The sequence below is a fragment of the Humulus lupulus genome, chromosome 9 (assembly GCF_963169125.1).
Source record: "Humulus lupulus chromosome 9, drHumLupu1.1, whole genome shotgun sequence".
NCBI lineage: Eukaryota > Viridiplantae > Streptophyta > Magnoliopsida > Rosales > Cannabaceae > Humulus > Humulus lupulus.
The window spans coordinates 120,845,922-120,865,673 of record NC_084801.1 but is presented as its reverse complement, the minus strand read 5'-3'; the positions used below and the strand labels follow the sequence as shown (position 1 = coordinate 120,865,673).

The 19,752-nt window shown below is 38.7% G+C and overlaps 1 protein-coding gene across 1 annotated transcript; it reads left to right on the top strand.

Annotated features, from left to right (window-relative positions):
• Positions 1–3,172: 3,172 nt before the first annotated feature.
• On the top strand, positions 3,173–18,739 carry LOC133801461 (flavonoid 3',5'-methyltransferase-like). The gene is made up of 5 exons (XM_062239675.1): positions 3,173–3,357; positions 15,636–15,724; positions 15,840–15,978; positions 18,090–18,221; positions 18,503–18,739. Exons 1-5 carry the CDS (start codon positions 3,307–3,309, stop codon positions 18,737–18,739), a joined length of 648 nt encoding a protein of 215 aa, XP_062095659.1. The 5' UTR covers positions 3,173–3,306.
• Positions 18,740–19,752: the final 1,013 nt, after the last annotated feature.

Sequence of the window (19,752 nt, the reverse complement as noted above, 5' to 3'; positions counted from 1 at the left end):
TACCAAAGAAATACTGGGGAGAAGCCTTATATACTGCATGTTATCTAATAAACAGGAGTCCGAGCAGAGCAATCAATCTCAAGACACTTGAAGAATTATGGAATGGGAAGCCTCCACCACTGATACATCTCAGAACCTTTGGTTGTGCAGCATATGCACATAATGTTGAAGACAAACTGAGTAATAGATATGTTAAATGTATATTAATGGGATATCAAGTTGATGTCAAGGGTTATAGATTATTGTCTACTGAAACTAACAAAGTTATAGTTAGTAGAGATGTAATTTTTAATTAACTTGATTTTTCATTTAAAAGGAATGAGAAAGGTACTATTTTTGATGTTTCAGGTAGCAAATTACCAAGCAAAATTGGAGTTCAAATCGAGGTGGAACCAGCACATACTGAGTTGGATGAACAAGACCAGTTTGAACCTGAGATTGAAACTGAAGCACAAGAAGAATACCTAAGTGACTACCAACTTGCTAGAGACATGACCAGAAGAGATATTAGAGCACCTGTGAGATATAGTGAAGCTGATATCATTGCCTATGCATTGTCTATTGCTGAGGGACCAACAGAAAAAGAGCCAAGAAACTACTCTGAAGCAATCAACAACATAGATTATCATAAATGGAATCAAGCCATGATGGAGGAATTGAATTCACTAAAGGAGAATAATATCTGGGAGTTAGTGCTTAAGCCTGAAAGACAGAAAATCATAGGCTGCAAGTGGGTATTTAGAATCAAAGATGGAATTACTGAGCAAGAGCCAAAGAAATTCAAAGCTAGACTTGTGGCAAAGAGGTTCACACAAGTTGAAGGAGTAGACTACTCTGAGATATTTTCACCAGTAGTAAAGATGAAAACTATCAGAATGATGCTAGCTTTAGCTACTCAATTAGACTGGGAAATTGAACAGATGGATGTAAAAATAGCATTTTTGAATGGTCAATTAGAAGAAACTATCTACATGACTCAACCTGAAGGATTCAAGGTGGAATCAAAGAGAGGTGAACTAGTATGTCTTCTTAAGAGGTATTTATATGGACTAAAGCAGTCCCCTAGACAATGGTACACGAAATTCAACTCAGTAGTGACAAAAGTTGGCTATAAAAGGTCAAAATATGACACTTGTCTGTATTTTTCAAACCTAGATTCAAATTATGCAACCTTTCTACTCATCTATGTGGATGACATGCTCATAATGAGAAAAGACGTGCATCAAATAACTCGATTGAAGAATGTCCTAAAGAGTGAATTTGAAATGAAAGATCGTGGAGCTGCTAGGAAGATTTTGGGAATTGACATTATCAGAAACAGGAAAGAAAAGAGACTCATGTTTTCTCAGGAAAACTACCTGGAGAAAGTGAACAAGAAGTTCCAGATGACAGATTCAAAAGAGGTAAATGAACCTCTTCCAGGTCACTTTATTTTGTCTTCTGATCAGTCACCTAAAACTGATCAAGAGAAGAAATCACTGGAAAATGTACCATATGCAGAGGCAATTAGAAGTGTGATGTACACAATGATCAACACTAGGCCTAACATTGCTTATGCAGTGAGTGAGTTAAGTAGATACATGTCCAACCCTGGAGAAGAACACTGGAAAGGAGTGAAGTGGCTGCTGAGATACTTAAAAGCTACAACCAGACGTGGATTGAGATTTGACAGGAACAAAGATACAACTTGAAGGCTATGTTGATGCTGATTATGCATCAAACAGAGATACCAGAAAGTCCATTACCAACTATTGTTTCCAACTCAATGGCTGTTGCATTAGTTGGAAAGTTCAGCTCCAATAAGTGGTGGCACTGTCAACAACAGAAGCTGAATTCATGGCCACCACTGAAGCTTTCAAGGAGGTAGTCTGGATTAAAGGAATATTAAATGAGATTCAAATGATGACAGGGAAGGTAACTGTGTTTTCAGACAGTCAATCAACCATTAATCTCTGTACAAGTCCGGTTTACCATGAGAGATCCAAACACATTGATGTCAGATTGTTTTGGATCAGAGATAAGATAGAGGAAGGAGAAGTAGAGCTTCAAAAAGTACCAAGTGAAGAGAACCCTGCTAATGCAGGTACCAAAGTTCTTTCAGTCAGTAAGTTCCAACATTGCTTGGAACTACTGAACATTTCCTCTATCTAAAGGTAGCTAGATCACTCCCCTGATATTACAAGAAACATTTTCTATGGATTAAGGTGGAATTTGTGGGAATGGTAATCCACAGAAAACATATTTAACAACTTGACAGTTAAAGTTGTTATGTTGGTTTGTATTCGATTAAGTTAGTTTAGTGCACCAAGGTTACTTTAGTCTTTTCTTTCAGCTGTAAGACTTCTATTTAAGCCTTGTAATCTCTTGTAATTTGTGTAACACAAAATTCATATTGTATTAGTGTGAGTGAGAGAGTTCAGAGATAAAAAAGAGTGTAAGAGAGTTGGGGAAATCTGAATCCAAGATCAGTGTTCTTGGAGAAAAACTCGAGTTGGGTTTTTGGGGAGGGATTTCATCTAGGCTCTTGGTGGTGCACTAAACTGAACTCCAGCATTGTAATCGACTTGATTAATGGAGAAAATAACTCAAGGGAGTAACAGGAAGTAGGCCCTTTGTTTTGGTCGAACATGTATAAAATCTTGTGTTCTTTATTGTTTCAGTTTTACGCTTTTAATTTCTGGTTTATTGCTTGAATTGGTTTGATCAAATTTAACTTGTTTACATTGTGTTTGTGTTCAGTTCTGTGTTGTGAATTTACAACATTGTTGATTTGGGGAAGTGAAAAAAAAACTAGGGGAGGTGTTGTCCAACTTTTTTTTAGAATTTAAGTGTTAAGAAGTGTAATGGGACCTAAGAGATCTAGTCGTGGTGCGTCGTCTTCTAGGGGGCGGCTTCTTTTGATAGGCCGAGGTTTGTAAGTAATGAAGCTCAAGATAGACATGAGTGATTAAGAAAGCGGAGTTTACTTCCAGAGCAAGGAATGGACTACCAGAATTTGCCTTTTGATGACCCGACCTATGAGCCTATTCGGGTCATACTTCAAGATAGAGGTTGGCAGTAATTGGTAAATACTGAGAGCATTCCTAAACCAAATGTCTCTTTGGTGTATGAGTTTTATGCAAACTGGCCTGAGCAAGAAAATAATACATGTTTTGTGAGAGGGAAGCGGGTATCAATTATATGTTTTTCTGTTGTTTACTCCTATATAGGATCTCTAACTATTTTCTTATCTTAAATGTTTATAATCTTTATCTTCTATATATATATTCACAACTCTTTTAATAAAAGCCTGCTCAGACCTCAAAGATGGCAAGTACATTTGAGAAGAACATCCTCAAAACCCCAGCCCTTCTAGGTGTAATCAATTTCTTTTTTTTTTTTGTACAAATAACAAACCCAAATATCTCTTCTATATAATAAGTATGTAGATAACGGAAATTCTTGGTTTTAACAGTTTTTTATTTTTTTAATGTTAACTTTAACAGAATATTCTTATATTTAACAGAATATTCTTATATTTAACGGTTGTTTGTAAACACTTAAATTTAAATAAAATAAAATTTAAAAATTAAAATAGGATATTTTTTTAGATATTTTATAATGATAATTATTTAAAAATAAGAAATAATAAACAAATTAAAATATGATATTTTTGAAATATTTTACAATGATAATTATTTTAAAATAATAAATAATTAAATAAATTAAAATATAATTTTTTTGAGATATTTTACCATGATAATTATTTAAAAATAATAAAATCTTACATTTTATAACTTAAATAAAATTTAATTAAACTTAAACTCACTTATTAGAATAATCATATTAAACATATAATATAATATACTGTGAATTAGCAACAAATTACTTTTTTTTTTTAAAAAAACTAGCAAGAAACTTAAATTTAAAATTCAAGTATAATATTTAATATTACATTAAACATGTAATATATAATCTCTTGTTGTCACTCCCAAATTCAAAAACTAAAACAAACATAAACTTAAATAAAAATAAATAAATTATTTAATTAAAATGAGATATTTATTTGAAATTTATATGACATTAATATAAATTTAATAAAAATAATTAATAAATTATATAAATAAAACTAAGCAAACGTGTATACTACACGTTGTTTGTATCTGTTACACCCAGATTTCGAGACCAGAGATTATGACCTCGAAAAACTGGATTCATCAAGTATAAGCTCGAAATATATGAAACACATTGCATGGTCCAGTTGTAAAACCTCCGAAGTAATATGGCAATCTCGAAGACGTAACCTCGGGATTCTTTCTAGGCTCGAAATGGCATGACATCAGGATACATCCGTTATCGAGTGCCTTCGGATTGAGCAGCCGAGCTTAAGAAGTGCAAGCTCGAGTGTGATAGCCTCGATAGTATTTATCTGCTCCGAGCAGGTCTTGGAGTAAGATGGCAAGTTCATAGCAAGTTCGTAAGTCTTGACAGTCGCGATGCTGGTCGCTGGCCTCGAAGATTCAACGAGTCACCTAAGATTGCCCGTTGTGTATATGTGAACATATTTATTGTTGTAAAATCCCAACATTAAGGGGATATTATTTAGTTTGTTATTCATTCCCGGGTCTTCAGGGGACGTTTCCTTGTATATATAAGATATAACATTTAATGTCATTATTTTAAATTGATATAAAGAATATCTTCCCGAAATATGTGGGAACAGACTCTGTAACCTTCCCTATAAATAGAGAAGGAATGACCATTTGTAGGGGATCGATAATCTGAGATCTTGAGAGAAAGCTCTGGGTAATTCATCCTTGAAGAATTTCCAGAAAACTCTAAGTCTTAATAACATAGACTCGTGGACTAGGCAGATTTAACTACTGAACCACGTAAAAACCTTCTTGTTCTCCTTTACTATTCGTTCGCACCGTAGTTTATATTGTTTAATTACTCTGCGATTTAAGTTGACGAAAAACGGCATCAACAGTTTGGTGCTTTCATTGAGAGCATTAAGCAATACTAATCTAAGTCTGGTCAATCGAAGAAGCCTCCCTTAACTAACTATGGCCGCGGATGATCCTAATATTCTTGAAGAAGAAGTTAGCTATCTGCAGTGCCCTGGGAAACAGTCGATGATGACTCCGAACCCAGATGAGAGAAGTGGATCCTCTGACTCACGAGGACCACCTGCACCACCGGACCCCAGGGACGACGAGGACATGTACTATAACCCTGATTGATATGTCCCTATTGTGGAGCTTGAAAACCGTCAATTGCGAAAGCAGTTGGCGGAGGCCAGAAAACGTAACGAGGAGCTTGCCAGATTGGCTGCTGAGGCGCAGGCGGCTCAGCCCCTACCTCCGCTTGAGGCCCAAGCTCCACCTCCGCGAGATGTTCATGTTCCTCCCCACAGGCCCCGTGGGCGACCTCACAAAAATGCTGCCACACGAAGAACGGAGCAACCTCCACTGCCGGCAGAGTAGCCTGCTCCCTTGAGGCCCCGGAGAAACACCCGGGCCGGAGCTCCTGTCAACTCAACTGTTGAGTTACTAGCCGAAACTGAGGATAACCGAGCCCCCGCAACGGCTCGGACCTAGAATCCTAGTAACGCGCAGAAATTTCCCGAACCAGAACAGGAAAAATCGGGACCTTCCAGGCCCCGAAATGGGTGGCAACCACCATAACCCATACGGTACCCACCTTCGCTGATAAGATATCCCTCATCGCCTCGGAGAAACACACAACCGACTCAAGGTGATAGGGAAAGGTGGGCTGGACGGAAACATGGGAATGGAGGAACTGCTAGAGAACGTAGAGGCGCCCAGCCTACAAGAAGCCAAATGTCTCGGTCTCACACTATAGAGAAGAGACAACCTAAAAGAAACCCATCTCGAAACAATTATGCGGCGAGCCTTGCCAGCGAAGGCTCAGAAGACACAAGATCAGTCAGTATGTATGACCGAGGACGCAGAAATACTGAGAATCAAAGGGACCACCCTGACTTACGGGAACACCTGAATCAAAATCGGGGTAATGGTAACCCCTCGAACCCAGACCTGAGGGATCGCCTAAATGGATGCAAGGATCCCATGCGAAGGAGCGAACCTGGAATTGTGATCAATGATAACCAATTTCAGGTTAGACCCCCTGTGGATCCATTCCAGGAGAGGATTGATCAACTGGAAAAAGCATTCAGGCTCTTACAGAATGAATGAGGTCGGGATCGGGACGAAGAGTCTGACGAGGAAATCGAACCCTTTGCCCCCCATATTTCCAGCACTCCGTTTCCTCAAGGGTTTTGGATTCCTCATGTCCCACCATTTAAGGGGAAGTCAGACCCGTACAGTCACTTACGTACATTTAACATTATTATGAGAGCAAGTAATGTGGGCTACGAGCTCAAATGCATGTTGTTTCCAACTTCGCTTACAGGACCAGCCTACAACGTGCTCCTCGAGAGACCCGCCCTAGTAGGGCTAGGGGCACTTTTGTCTGTGAGGCATTTGACCATCAAGTTCCCGACTTCTAGTGGCATCGAAACACTGAAGGGAGACCAGCTAGCAGGGAGGGAATGCTATAGCACTTCCATTAGAGGAAAGAAGCAGACCAGTGCACAAACGCTCGTCATAATTCAGAATAAGGATGGGACGGTCTTCCAAGTAGACGAAGAAATCGATCCAAGAATAAAGGAAAGAGCTGACCTCGAACCATTAGAAGAGCTCTAAGAGGTCAGACTCGAGGAAGCAGACCCCCCGAAGACAGTAAAGGTAGGGAAAAACCTTCCCGAAGAGACGAAATAACAATTAATTTTCTTTTCGAAAAAGAATCAGGATATTTTCGCATGGTCGCATTCAGACATGGAAGGGATAAGTCCAAATGTAGTGAGCCACACTTTGAATATTGACAAAAGATTCCCCCTGAAGCAGCAAAAGCGAAGACTACTGGATGACGACAGGAAGAAGGCCCTAAAAGAGGAAGTCGATAGGTTGAAAGCAAACCGATTAATCCGGGATGCTTTCTATCCCGATTGGGTAGCCAACCTGGTGCTAGTTCCGAAGCCTGACAGGACATGGTGGACCTGCATCGATTACTCAGACCTCAATAAGGCCTGTCCTAAGGACTGCTTCCCCTTACCGCAGATCAACCAACTCATAGATGCCACGGTGGGACATGGGCTTATGTCATTCATGGACGCCTATTCTGGATATAACTAGATTTCCATGCATGCCCCTGACCAAGAGCATACGAGTTTCGTGATGGACAAAGGGCTGTCTTGCTACAATGTCATGTGGTACGAACTCAAGAATGTAGGAGCCACTTACTAGCGACTCGTAAACATGATGTTCTCCGAACAAATAGGTAATAACATGGAAGTTTATGTTGACGATATGTTAGTTAAATCTCAACATAAAAATAACCATGTGGACGACCTCGAAGAATGCTTTGCCATGTTATGGAGGTATAACATGAAGCTCAACCCTCAGAAGTGCTCTTTCGGAGTATCTTCGGGAAAATTCCTAGGCTTCATTGTAAATGCCCGGGGAATAGAAGCAAATTCGGACAAGATCCAGGCTCTGATTGATATGCCCTCGCCTTGAAAGCATAAGGATGTCCAAAGTTTGACTGGAAGGATGGCGGCACTGGGTAGGTTTAACTTGAAATCTACAGACCGTTGTCTTCCATTTTTCAACCTTCTCAAGGGGGGGGGGGGGGGGGGGGGGAGAAGTTTGAGTGGATAGAAGAATGCGAGTTAGCTTTTCAGGAGCTCAATAAGCACCTTGCAGAACCCCCTATCTTGTCTAAATCCATCACGGGAAAAGTTCTGTACCTGTACCTTGCTACGACCAAGCACGCCATCAGCATCGTACTCATCTAAGAAGAACAGAAAGTGCAAAGGCCTATGTACTATGTCAGCAAAAGGTTGTTGGGGGTAGAATCGAGATACCCCTTGATGGAGAAGTTGGCTCTCAACCTAATCCACTCATCTCGAAAGCTCCGACCTTACTTCCAGGCACATCCCATCCATGTGTTGACCGATCAACCACTAAGACAAGTCTTATCCAAGCTAGAAGCCTCAGGTCGACTACTAAAATGGGTCGTTGAACTTAGACAATTCGAGATCACTTATCATCTGAGGACAGGCCCTTGTAGACTTCATAGTGGAATGCACTGGAGTGACTAACGATGAAGTTATAACCCCAGCCCGCGAGCTGTGGAAACTTTATGTTGACGGGTCTTCCAATGAAAATGGATCGGGGGTGGTGTAATTCTAATCACCCCAGCAGGAAGTCAATTTCACTCTGCTTTGAGATTTGACTTCGAAGTGTCGAATAATGAAGCTGAATACGAAGCTCTACTGGCAGGACTTCATATAACCAAGGAACTCAAGGCCAAAGCGATACATTGCTACAGTGACTCCCAGTTGGTGGTTAATCAAATTTTAGGGGAGTATCAGGCTCATGGGAGGAGAATGGCTGTGTATTTAGAAAAGGCAAAAGCAGCACTCGAGCATTTCGAGTTCTACGCGATAGAACAGGTCCCCCGAGAACAAAACTCGAACGCAGATGCTCTAGACAGGCTCGCTACATCCACCGAGGTCGACAAGTTGAATGTCGTGCCGATCAAACATCTAACAACACCCAGTATAACCGAGCTCGAGCAGGAAGATGTTTGCATGATAAATTCTGAGCCAACCTAGATGACCCCGATAGTTGAATACCTTGTGGCCAACATTCTCCCAGAAGAACAGACCAAGGCTCGAAAACTAATGTATCAGATCCCCAGGTACACCATTATAGATGGAAGGCTATATAGAAGAGGATACTTCATGCCATTACTCCGATGTGTGACTCCACCCGAGGCTAAGAAAATCATAGAAGAAATTTATGAAGGATTCTGTGGAGACCACACTGGGGGGCATAGCCTGTCCAAGAAAATCAAACGCCAGGGGTACTTTTGGCCTACCATCAAGACAGATTCGTTCGATTACATCAAGAGATGTGACAAGTGCCAAAGGTTCACAACAATCCCTCGAGCTCCACCCTCCGAACTAACTACGATGACCTCCCCGTGGCCATTTGCGGTCTGGGGAATCGACCTCATAGGCTCATTGCCAACTGATAAAGGCGAAGTGAAATACGCAGTAGTCGCCGTAGATTACTTCACGAAGTGGACCGAAGCCGAACCTTTGGCAACAATCACCTCGAAGAAAGTCTTGGACTTCGTGGTAAAGAACATCATATGCTGATATGGGGTGCCAAGGAAGATTGTGTCCGATAACGGTACTCAATTCGACAGCGACCTGTTTACCAACTTTTGTGAAGAAAAAAAATGGGATAATAAAGATCTTCTCCTCTGTGGCCCATCCCCAGGTGAATGGCCAGGTCGAAGCTGTGAATAAAACCCTAAAGAGTTCACTGAAGAAAAAGTTGGAAGAAGCTAAAGGGAAATGGCCCGAAGAGTTGCCCTAAGTTCTGTGGGCATATCGAACCACGGCCCGTACTTCAACAGGACATACCCCCTTTTCTCTGGAATATGGTTGCGAGGCTATGTTGCCAGTCGAGGTCGAAATTCCCACAATTCGTGCCCTCGCTTATGACCAAGCTTCGAACCAATCCCAGCTCGAAGTAAGTCTGAACCTGATTGAAGAAAGAAGGAACGAAGCTCATCTAAAAAATGATGCATACCAACAGCGAGCTACCCAGTATTTCAATAAAAGGTTTAGAGATAGAAAATTTGGTGTGGGGGATTTGGTCCTGAGGCGTATATTCTTGGCGACACGGGATCCAGCTACTAGCGTGCTCGGGCCTAATTAGGAAGGACCTTATCAGATCAAATCAGTTATCCGACCCAGCGTATACAAGTTGGCAAGATTGGATGGGAGTTTGGTACCACGAGCATGGAATGGCGAACATCTACGACCTTACTATCAATAGTGTAGGAATGATGTCACCTGTAACCATGCCTGCTAAACTTTACTATATTCCGGTTAACAAATTATTCGAATAAAGTTTGATTTCATTTTAATATGCTGTATTTTTTGCAATCTCTCTTAATTAAATAACCTATGGTCACACTCATAGGATATTAAGGGGGCATTAGTGGCACATAAACCATCAGCTTGAAAAAATGAAATAGCATATACGAAAACCATATAAGTGTTTGGACATAACCAAACTATCAAAAACATACAAGTGTTTGGACATAACCAAATACGCGAGCTAAGATAGTTTGGACATAACCAAACTATTAAAAACATATAAGTGTTTGGATATAACCAAACACGCGAGCTAAGTAAGTCTGGACATAACGAAATTATCAAAAGGTAAAAGTGTTTGGATGTAACCAAATATGCAAACCAGATAAAAAAACATAAGTGTATGGACTACAAACCAAACACGACCTTAATAGGTTTGGAACAAACCAGCTAAAACTAATCGACAGTAAGTTGGAACATAAACCCACTTTGCATTAAGTCGAGATCGAGGCTGGAGTATCTTGCAAAACGACAGTTTCGACCTCATAACCTCAGCGAGCTACCTGAGGGCGAGGAAAAGCAACTAAAAAAAGTAAGATATAACTAAATCACTAGCGTTACGCGCCATATAAGTACCTTCGGGTGCATGGTAAAAGTAATCTCCGACCTTGACAAAATAACGAGATCGGATGCGGATATTTCGAGCAAATTGTGCATGAATGCATTGAACCTCGAGTTTAAATCCACCATATGTTTGTATGAATAAACAGACATATAAGACACTTTAATATAAAATGCGTAAAATATTTCGACATAAGAAATGTAAAAGAAAGTATAATAAAGCAAAGTCAAAAATGGTATCACAAATATCATTAGTATGAGCTCGAAAATAGCTCATAAGAAGGCAGCTCTTTCACGAGCTGTAACATTGTCTTAGCCCCAGGGGCATAAAAAGCAAAAAACCAAACACAAAAACTATTACAAGGTATTCAGAGGGACGCAGTCCCGAAGCAAGATCTAGGAAGAAGGAGCATATTCCTTGGCCTTCTCAGCATCTTCCTTGGCCTTCTCAGCATCCTCCTTGTCTCTCTCTGCCTCATCCCGAGCAGCCTCCTCCTCATCAAGCCGAGCTTTCCATTTAGCCACGAGTTCTGCCTCAAAAGAGCCTAAGAAGCTGGTGTCGAGGTCGACATTATTGGCCCAGATTCTATACATGGCCAGGTCGACCGCCCAATCCTTCTTCTCCTTAAACTCTACAAAGAGACGAGCTTTTTCGCCCTCCATGATCTCGAAAGTGGCGGCCTTCTCTTCCTCAAGCTTGGCATTGATCTTCTCAAGCTCCGCAACCTGGGCATTCACTTTCTCAAGCTCCGCGAGCTGGCATTCAGCTCCTCGAGCTCGGCTGTCTTGGCCTTTAGATGTTCAGCTTCGGCCTCCTTCTTTGCCTTTGTGGCCCTAAGCTCTTCACTGAGCTTGAGTTGGAGATCCTTCGACTCCTGAGCATAAGACATGCTCGAGTGGACCTCATTTTTCAACTTATAGTTAAGTTGAGCCGAGACAGCAAGAGTCTAACATACAAAGAAATCAAATTAGAATATGAACTAAGTATAAAAACAGCTAATAGCGAGATGAGAAAGATTACCGCAGCAGTGAGCTCGATGCTCTTCTAATAAAGAGTGTTGCAATCTCGAGCATTATTCAATAACTGCCAATGAGGAGCGTCGAAGCTGCCAAAACTCTGGCCCACCCGAGACAGAATCTGAGCCAAGCGTAGCCCCATGGGGTCTGGCTGCGTTATCGATTACATACTCATCGACGTGAGTAGAAATTGAAAGCCGATGTGTTTTGGAGGCTGAGGGTTTTTTTGGAGTGGGTCAAGTGTGGATTCGACCTGGATCGAAGGAGGAGCGGGAGGCAAGGTCTTAGAGGACGCCTCGACCTGAGGAGTTGGATTCACAGATGGGCTCGGAGCAACTGGAGCTGGTGGAGGAGGTGTCTTCTAGGTCCTCTTAAGGACCTTAGCAGGTCGGTCTGACCTCTACGACCCCCTCGGGCGCTTACTCCTTTGGGCTCCGCCGCTAGCAAGTACGTTGTCGAGGTCGGAATCCATGTCACCTGCACATTCACATCGCATTATGAGATATCCCAAAACCAAAAAAAAAAAAAATTAGCATGATGAAGATAGGCAAAGAATGAAAAGACAAGCGGATAGAAACCTAACTGGAACTCTCCCTCGAGCTCGTGCTCGGCGACCATGTAATTCCCCCATCTTCAGAAGAGGCAGGGGGAGTACCTTCCCTATAAGTGGAAGTCAACCTCGAAAGGTCTCCATAGTCATTCATCTAGTATTGAACGGCTATTCCATCCCATACTTCGTTCAAACTATACATGGTATCATACTTCCCGAGCCAACTATCGAACCTATGTACCCTCTCATCTACCCAAGTCCATACATAGAAATGGTCCCTATCATTCTTGCATAATATTAATCTATTGGGTTTATGCTTTAGTAGTAAGGGAGACCACAAATCCGAGCTAAGGATGACTGTACCTCTGTCACTCGAGCTCGAGCTCGAGGCTTCATCATTGGCCTCGTTCCCCGATTGCGGGCTCCCACGACGCTGAGCTAGAGATGGAGGCTTTGTATTTCGCCTCAGGGGGAGGTTTCCGGTTGGGAGAGGTACAAGCTCCCACTAGGCATACTTTTTATTGGACCAGTCAAATGTGGACTGATCCTTCTCCAAGAGACCACAGGCTCAGAGTTTGTCTTCGTGCAGGAGATAGGAGAGGGACCTCCTGCCATAGGGGAGTTGGAGCAGAGTGTCCTTGTGCTCTTTCATTTCCTTGGTGGGAGTAGGACGGCAGAAGTTGGCTAGAAGAATAAACACACTATAGCTAAGCGCGAGCTTAAACAAAAACTCGAGCACAAAAAAGAAAGAATTTTTAGATACTTACAAATTTGCCTGAACGAATAGTATCGGGATGGAGCTAGGCCATCTGTCCAGAAGAACGCCTTCTTAAAGTCGGGAGGATGGTTGGGGAGATCTTCGAAGATCTTCTTCTCCTTGGGATGGCTCAAGAGGTAATAGAAGTCGTCTCTTCCCCGAGCCCGGGAGGGATTGCTTTTCAGACAAAAGAGATATAAGATCTCTTCAGGTGAAGGTCCTTCCCACTTCAGCTCGTGGTAAAGCGACCTCAAGGCGGACAGAACCCTGTAAGAATTGGTGTTGAGCTGGAATGGAGCCAGCCCAACGAAATCCAAGAAGCCTTTAAAAAAGGACTTCAAAGGCAGTACAACCCCCGCCTTCATGTGCTCCTGGCTCCAAGCTGCATACCTCAACTTGCTGTCAGGATTCCCATCTCCCAAAGCGCGGCAACTTCGCTTGTGGGAGGCCGGAGCTCGGCACCTCAGTGAGCCCGACAGTCCAATGTTGTGAAGGGCCAGGATGTCAGAGATCTTCCCTAATGATGAGATCGAGCTCCAATAGTGCTCGGCCTTGAAAAATTCCCTTCTTAGGGTAGGTACAGAGGTTGGCTGCGAGGTAGAAGGTTCCCCCATCAGTGAGAATTGGAGATCACCTGGCTTGAAAGTGACTGTCACTCTAAGCATAGGGTCAAGGGGGGTCGGTCTAGACTCGGGGTCTGGATCTGGATAGAGGGCGACTCTTAGTTTTTTCCTTTTTCTTTCTTCGACTTCGTCTATCTGACGTCGAAAGTGATCTTGAATGTCCTCTTGTTCACATCTCAGTTCGTGCTCCCGGATCAAGTGCTGGTTCCGAATGAAAGGAGGCTCCAGCTCGGAATTACTGGTGAATAAGGAATCGCAAGCTTTGACCCCCACCACTTTCCCGAGTTCTGCGACATCTAACAAGAAAGCAAAAGGGTGAGGGCCAAGCGAACAGGAAATAAAGAAAAAACTAGAAGGCCTAAGCTCGAATGATCGAGGCTGCAAGGCAAACTCGATCCAAAGGACGAGGCCAGTCTCAGGGCATCCATTCCACCGAAGGAAAGGAAGGTGGACTTGTCATTGGAGATCCCGATATATCAGGAAAAAAAGGTGGTGGTTACTCAAAAAGTGATATTTTTGGGAAACGTGCAATTTATGAAGCCCTAATTTTGTACCCAATATATTGGTGTACAAGATATGTCATCTGAAGTTCAAAAACTCAGTAGAAGAACCATATTTGGGTCTTTTATGCATGATCTGGGTTTAGAACCCATGATGTTAGAACTTAAGTCTAATATTTTTCAGCAAAAACATTCTAGTACGTTAAACTAACGAGTGGACCAACAGTGCAACAATACAAGCGCGCATGAAAACAATGCATATATACGGACATACGAAGCCATGAACAGATAACTTACACAATGTGATCGGCGGAATCAGAGAAATTGATGACTGAATAAGCGGCTGCAAATACGATCTCATAGAATCGAAGAGGCCAACGTTGCTTTGTCTTCTCGGCTTGGAGAACATGCAAGAATTGGGAAAAAAAGTTTCTGGTTTTTTCTCTCTGAGAATTTGAACGTATGGGGAAGACGAATGGGGATATATTTATAGACCCCTAGGAATGTTAAAAGTCGAACTAATCTGGGCCATTGGCTAGATTCCGTATCAGATCTGACGGCCAGGGACAAATGAAATGATAGTACCATAAAGTTGGCAGGCGAATGAACGTGGGCAGAGTTTCAAGGCACTCAAGTACTTTGATTGGCTAATACCCAACTGATGCATGTCCACACTCGAGTGTATTTGATGGTATGGTTCCCAATGGGAGTAGTTCAAAAGTATCCTTCTCATAGGATTCGAACTAATACTTTTGAGGGGGCAAACTGTTACACCCAGATTTCGAGACCAGAGATTATGACCTCGAAAAACTGGATTCATCAAGTATAAGCTCGAAATATATGAAACACATTGCATGGTCCAGTTGTAAAACCTCCGAAGTAATATGGCATGACATCAGGATACATCTGTTATCGAGTGCCTTCGGATTGAGCAACCCGAGCTTAAGAAGTGCAAGCTCGAGTGTGATAGCCTCGATAGTATTTATCTGCTCCAAGCAGGTCTTGGAGTAAGATGGCAAGTTCATAACAAGTCCATAAGTCTTGACAGTCGCGATGCTGGTCGCTGGCCTCAAAGATTCAATGAGTCACCTAAGATAGCTCGTTGTGTATGTGTGAACATATTTATTGTTGTAAAACCCCAACATTAAGGGGATATTATTTAGTTTGTTATTCATTCCCGGGTCTTCAGGGGACGTTTCCTTGTATATAGAAGATATAGCATTTAATGTCATTATTTTAAATTGATATACAAAATATCTTCCCGAAATATGTGGGAACGGACTCTGTAACCTTCCCTATAAATAGAGAAGGAATGACCATTTGTAGGGGATCGATAATCTGAGATCTTGAGAGAAAGTTCTGGGTAATTCATCCTTGAAGAATTTCCAGAAAACTCTAAGTCTTAATAACATAGACTCGTGGACTAGGCAGCTTTAACTACTGAACCATGTAAAAACCTTCTTGTTCCCCTTTACTATTCGCTCGCACCGTAATTTATATTGTTTAATTGTTCTGCAATTTAAGTTTGACGAAAAACAACGTCATCAGTATCTAGTATTTATATATATATGCATCTGTTAATTATTAATATTTTTTTTATATTGATCAGTACATCTTTCAAACAAACTCTTATCCAAGAGAACATGAGCAATTGAAGAAGCTGAGAGAAGCCACAGTCACGAACTATAATCAAAGCAGGTATTTTTAAAAAAAAAATATATGTGTTAAGTAATTATAACCAAATTATATATAGAATGAAAAAAAAAACTGAATTATATATTTAAATTATGAAAATGGTGTTATCGAATTGTAGTGTGATGAGTGTGGCAGTAGATGGACAACTTTTGTCAATGTTATTAAAAGTGATGAATGCAAAAAAGACTATTGAAGTTGGCGTCTTTACTACCTATTCTCTTCTTTCCACTGCTCTTGCTATACCTGCTAATGGACATGTAAATTAAATAATTTTATTATTATGTTTTTTCTATATAAAATGTGTGTAGATAACATAAATTTTTGGTTTTAACGGTTTGTTTTGTTAATTTTTACAGAATATTCTAAATATTTAATAAAATATACATTTAAAACTAATTAAAAATAAATATTTATTAATTATATTAATATATTTTCAAATATTATAATGTAAATTTAATTGGAAATGTTATAAAATATAATTACTATAATAATATATTATTGACGCGGTTCTTCACCAACAGGTAATTATACGAATAAGTAGGATGGATTAGTGCTAATTGGTGAACCATAATATGAAAATAGCTAAATTATAGACTTGAGAAATTAATATCATGGGAAGGTGATCACTCATTTCTTTTTAGGTAGTTCGAAGGTTAAAATCGCACTAGTCCACTAGTCGATATTATTGATATCTCTTGGCTATTTCTTACAGAGTATTTCTTTACAAAAATATGCCAACCCCTTGCACTGCCCGGGATCTTAGTATTTATAGGAAGAGGATACCTGGGTTGGCAATGGGGTCATCCCGTGATCTCTTTACCCTTCACGTCATCTCTGTGACACTGATGATTAATTCCTAAAACCTTACAGTGAAGTGTGGTCTAATCAATAGGTAAGGAGGGATAATGGGCTGCATGGCCCAAATCAGGCGTGGGATGTCTGAACACGCACGTTTATACTGCGCGTTCGAGAATTCAGGAATGGAATAGACACGTGATGTCTGATATATGCATGTTTATACTGCGTGATTGACTTTACAAGGACTCGAGTGTCAGATCTCTGCCGCATCACGAGCTTAACGTAACGCCAGCTCGTGACATTCATATTGCTGACCCGCTGCCTCCGAGTAGCAGTTAACTCTCTAATCAACTCGGGCTGGACAGATGGAAGCCCGTAACAACAGCTCCGGGTAGACGATTTACACATGGCGGATCGAATTAGGCAATTTTCCAGCTCGCCAATAGTGCGCGGATATTTAGGGCGTACATATATAATGTAAGGCTAAATATTTAATAATTATATTAATATAAATTTAAATATTATAAAATATTATTGTGATAATAATATATAATAATCATTATGTTTTATTAATTATATTAATATGATAATTATATTTAATACAAAATTAGATATTTAATACTTATATTAATATAAATTTAAATATTATAAAATATCATTATAATAATAATATATAATACATAATCTTAATTTTTATTAAAAAAATTTATCTTTTATGTTTAAAAATGTTATTATATTATATATATTTTAAAAAATCATAAATAATATATTTTTTTAATTATTTATTTAATATGTTTATGTCATTCTTTTATATATAATATTATTTATTTATTTAAAATTTATATGAGAATGATACAAATTTAATAAAAATAATTAACAAATTCTATACATAAAACTAAGCTTGCAATTGTATCCAGTATATATATACACCAATGATTAGTGAAAAGATTCTAAATTAATTTTTTTAATAATTCTTTTGTAAAATGACTTTTTTTTTGTCTTTCTAAAAAACTATTTTATAAATAATTATAAAACTATGTTGGTTTTTCATCTAGTATTAAAGTCCTAACAAACTCATCTTTTTCAAGCACAAAGAAAATAATTGTGCAAAATGACTTAAAAAAAATTATTTTGCCAAGTTATATGTATAAGTTTTGTATGGTTACATTTTGGTGATAGTTATATTTCAAAAAATTAAAATACATATTAAAAGGGTATTTAGTAAAGTAGTTTTTTTTTTAATCCAACCGTCTCTTTATTTATTTATTTTTGCAAAATAGTATTTACACATATTCGACATTTTCTTTTATATTAGAACTATTTTGTAAAATATTATTGTGCAAAATGATATTAAAAAATAATATATTTTCACCAATTAGTCTATGTTTTGTCATTAAATTCAGATATTAAATTATCATAACTTATTAAAAAAAATTGATAAACTACTAAATTGATAAGAATATAAATTTAACTCTTAAAATTTATGTAACCACCCATATTAAGTATGTATTAACATAATTTGAGTACTAATATGTCTGTATATATAATATTGGTATGGTGGCTTTTGCAGATAATAACCATTGATACAAATAGAGAAGCCTTTGAATTTGGATTGGAGTTTATTAAAAAAGCAGGGGTTGATAAGAAAATTAACTTCATTAACTCTGATGCTTACTCTGTTCTTAATGATCTCATTAACAATGTAAGTACACTCATCCTTATTCCTTTGCAAATTAATCTTTAAAAAAAATTGTGAAATAGTTTATGGCAATAAATTTATTGCAAAATTCCTATAACATTCAACGTGCATGAATGCATAATAAGATGAAACATATGTCGAGATCTTTTTTCTTAAATAAATAGCATATGTTATTTTGCATAAAATTATTATATATATATATATATATATTAAAAAAAACTATTTTAATGACACTCCTTATATATGGATAAATAATGAAAACTGGGATGAGTAAATTAATGCAGGAGAAAGAAATTGGTAGGTTTGAATTTGCATTTGTGGATGCTGCCAAGGAGGATTTCATTAAGCTTCTAAAGTTGGTTACAATTGGTGGAGTCATCGCATATGACAATAGCTTATGGTGTGGAACAGTGGCACAAACATTAGAGGAATTGCACCAAAATCTTGATGATCATCCTCGTCGTGATATGCTAATCAAAGTAACAAATGAAACACGAGATTTCAATACCTTCATTTCATAGCCACTGATCCTCGCATCGAATCATCCCTTGTATCTATCGTTGATGGACTTACTATCTCTGTACACGTCTTTATCGACACTAATTTCTTGTTTTCTGTGTCTTATCTTATGCAACAAGAATTTATTGTATTAAGTTTAAGCTATTTTTAAGGAATATTATAATTCTTCATTTTTTTTTTATTTTCCTCCTATAATTTTGTATCATTCAATTGTGCACTACATATCATTATTTGCGCAATAATTATAGGCTTTGAGATTTGCATCAAAGTCAGAGTTTGAGTGTAATATAAACATGTGCCAGTCAAATTAGATTTTAGGTACAACTAGAAAATATAACCACACTAATTAAAAAATATTCTTTTATAAAAAAATTAGGAGATTCTACTGCAGAGAGTTTCATCCTATTGGTACAACACGTGGGGTATCTTGACCCCAATTTTTTTTTATAACAATATTCATTGTATAGCAAACATCCTGCAAGTTCTTGAGAACTTCGGAATAATATACCGAGCTAAAAACAAAATTCAAACAATTTGTTTTACACATTTTTGTTCTTTTTATACATTTCGCATGGTTCTTTATAAAAAATCTAAATTATGTAAAAAAAAATATGTTTTGTGTAAGGGTTATTTTGGTCTATTACTTATTTAGACCATTTATTTTAAAAAATAGAGTTATTTACACTTGTGCCTCCTATCTATCTTTTTCATTTTTATAGTTGATGGCACTTGTGCCTCCTAATTTTGTTGTAACTTTATTTCTTTTATATCTTTGTTAGTTGACTGCACTTGTGCCTCTTAGCTTTTGTGTTATTATTATTTTTATTATTATGTTATTTTGTGATAGTTGATGACATTTGTGCATCCTAACTTTTTATTATATTGTTATTAGTTGATGGCACTTGTGCCTCCTAAATTTTGTTTAATATCTTAACATTGTTTTTATTCTCTTAATTTTATTTTCTTTTTCTTTTTTACCTTAATTGTCATTTAAAAAAAAATTATTTAGTTGTCA

What these genes read in the sequence shown, in the direction of transcription:
- LOC133801461 (XM_062239675.1), top strand. Translation starts at nt 3,307, where the DNA reads ATGGCAAGTACATTTGAGAAGAACATCCTCAAAACCCCAGCCCTTCTA. An exon ending in ACGAACTATAATCAAAGCAG is followed by an intron (nt 15,725 to 15,839) that starts GTATTTTTAAAA and finishes ATCGAATTGTAG; the next exon opens with TGTGATGAGTGTGGCAGTAG. An exon ending in TTAATGATCTCATTAACAAT is followed by an intron (nt 18,222 to 18,502) that starts GTAAGTACACTC and finishes AAATTAATGCAG; the next exon opens with GAGAAAGAAATTGGTAGGTT.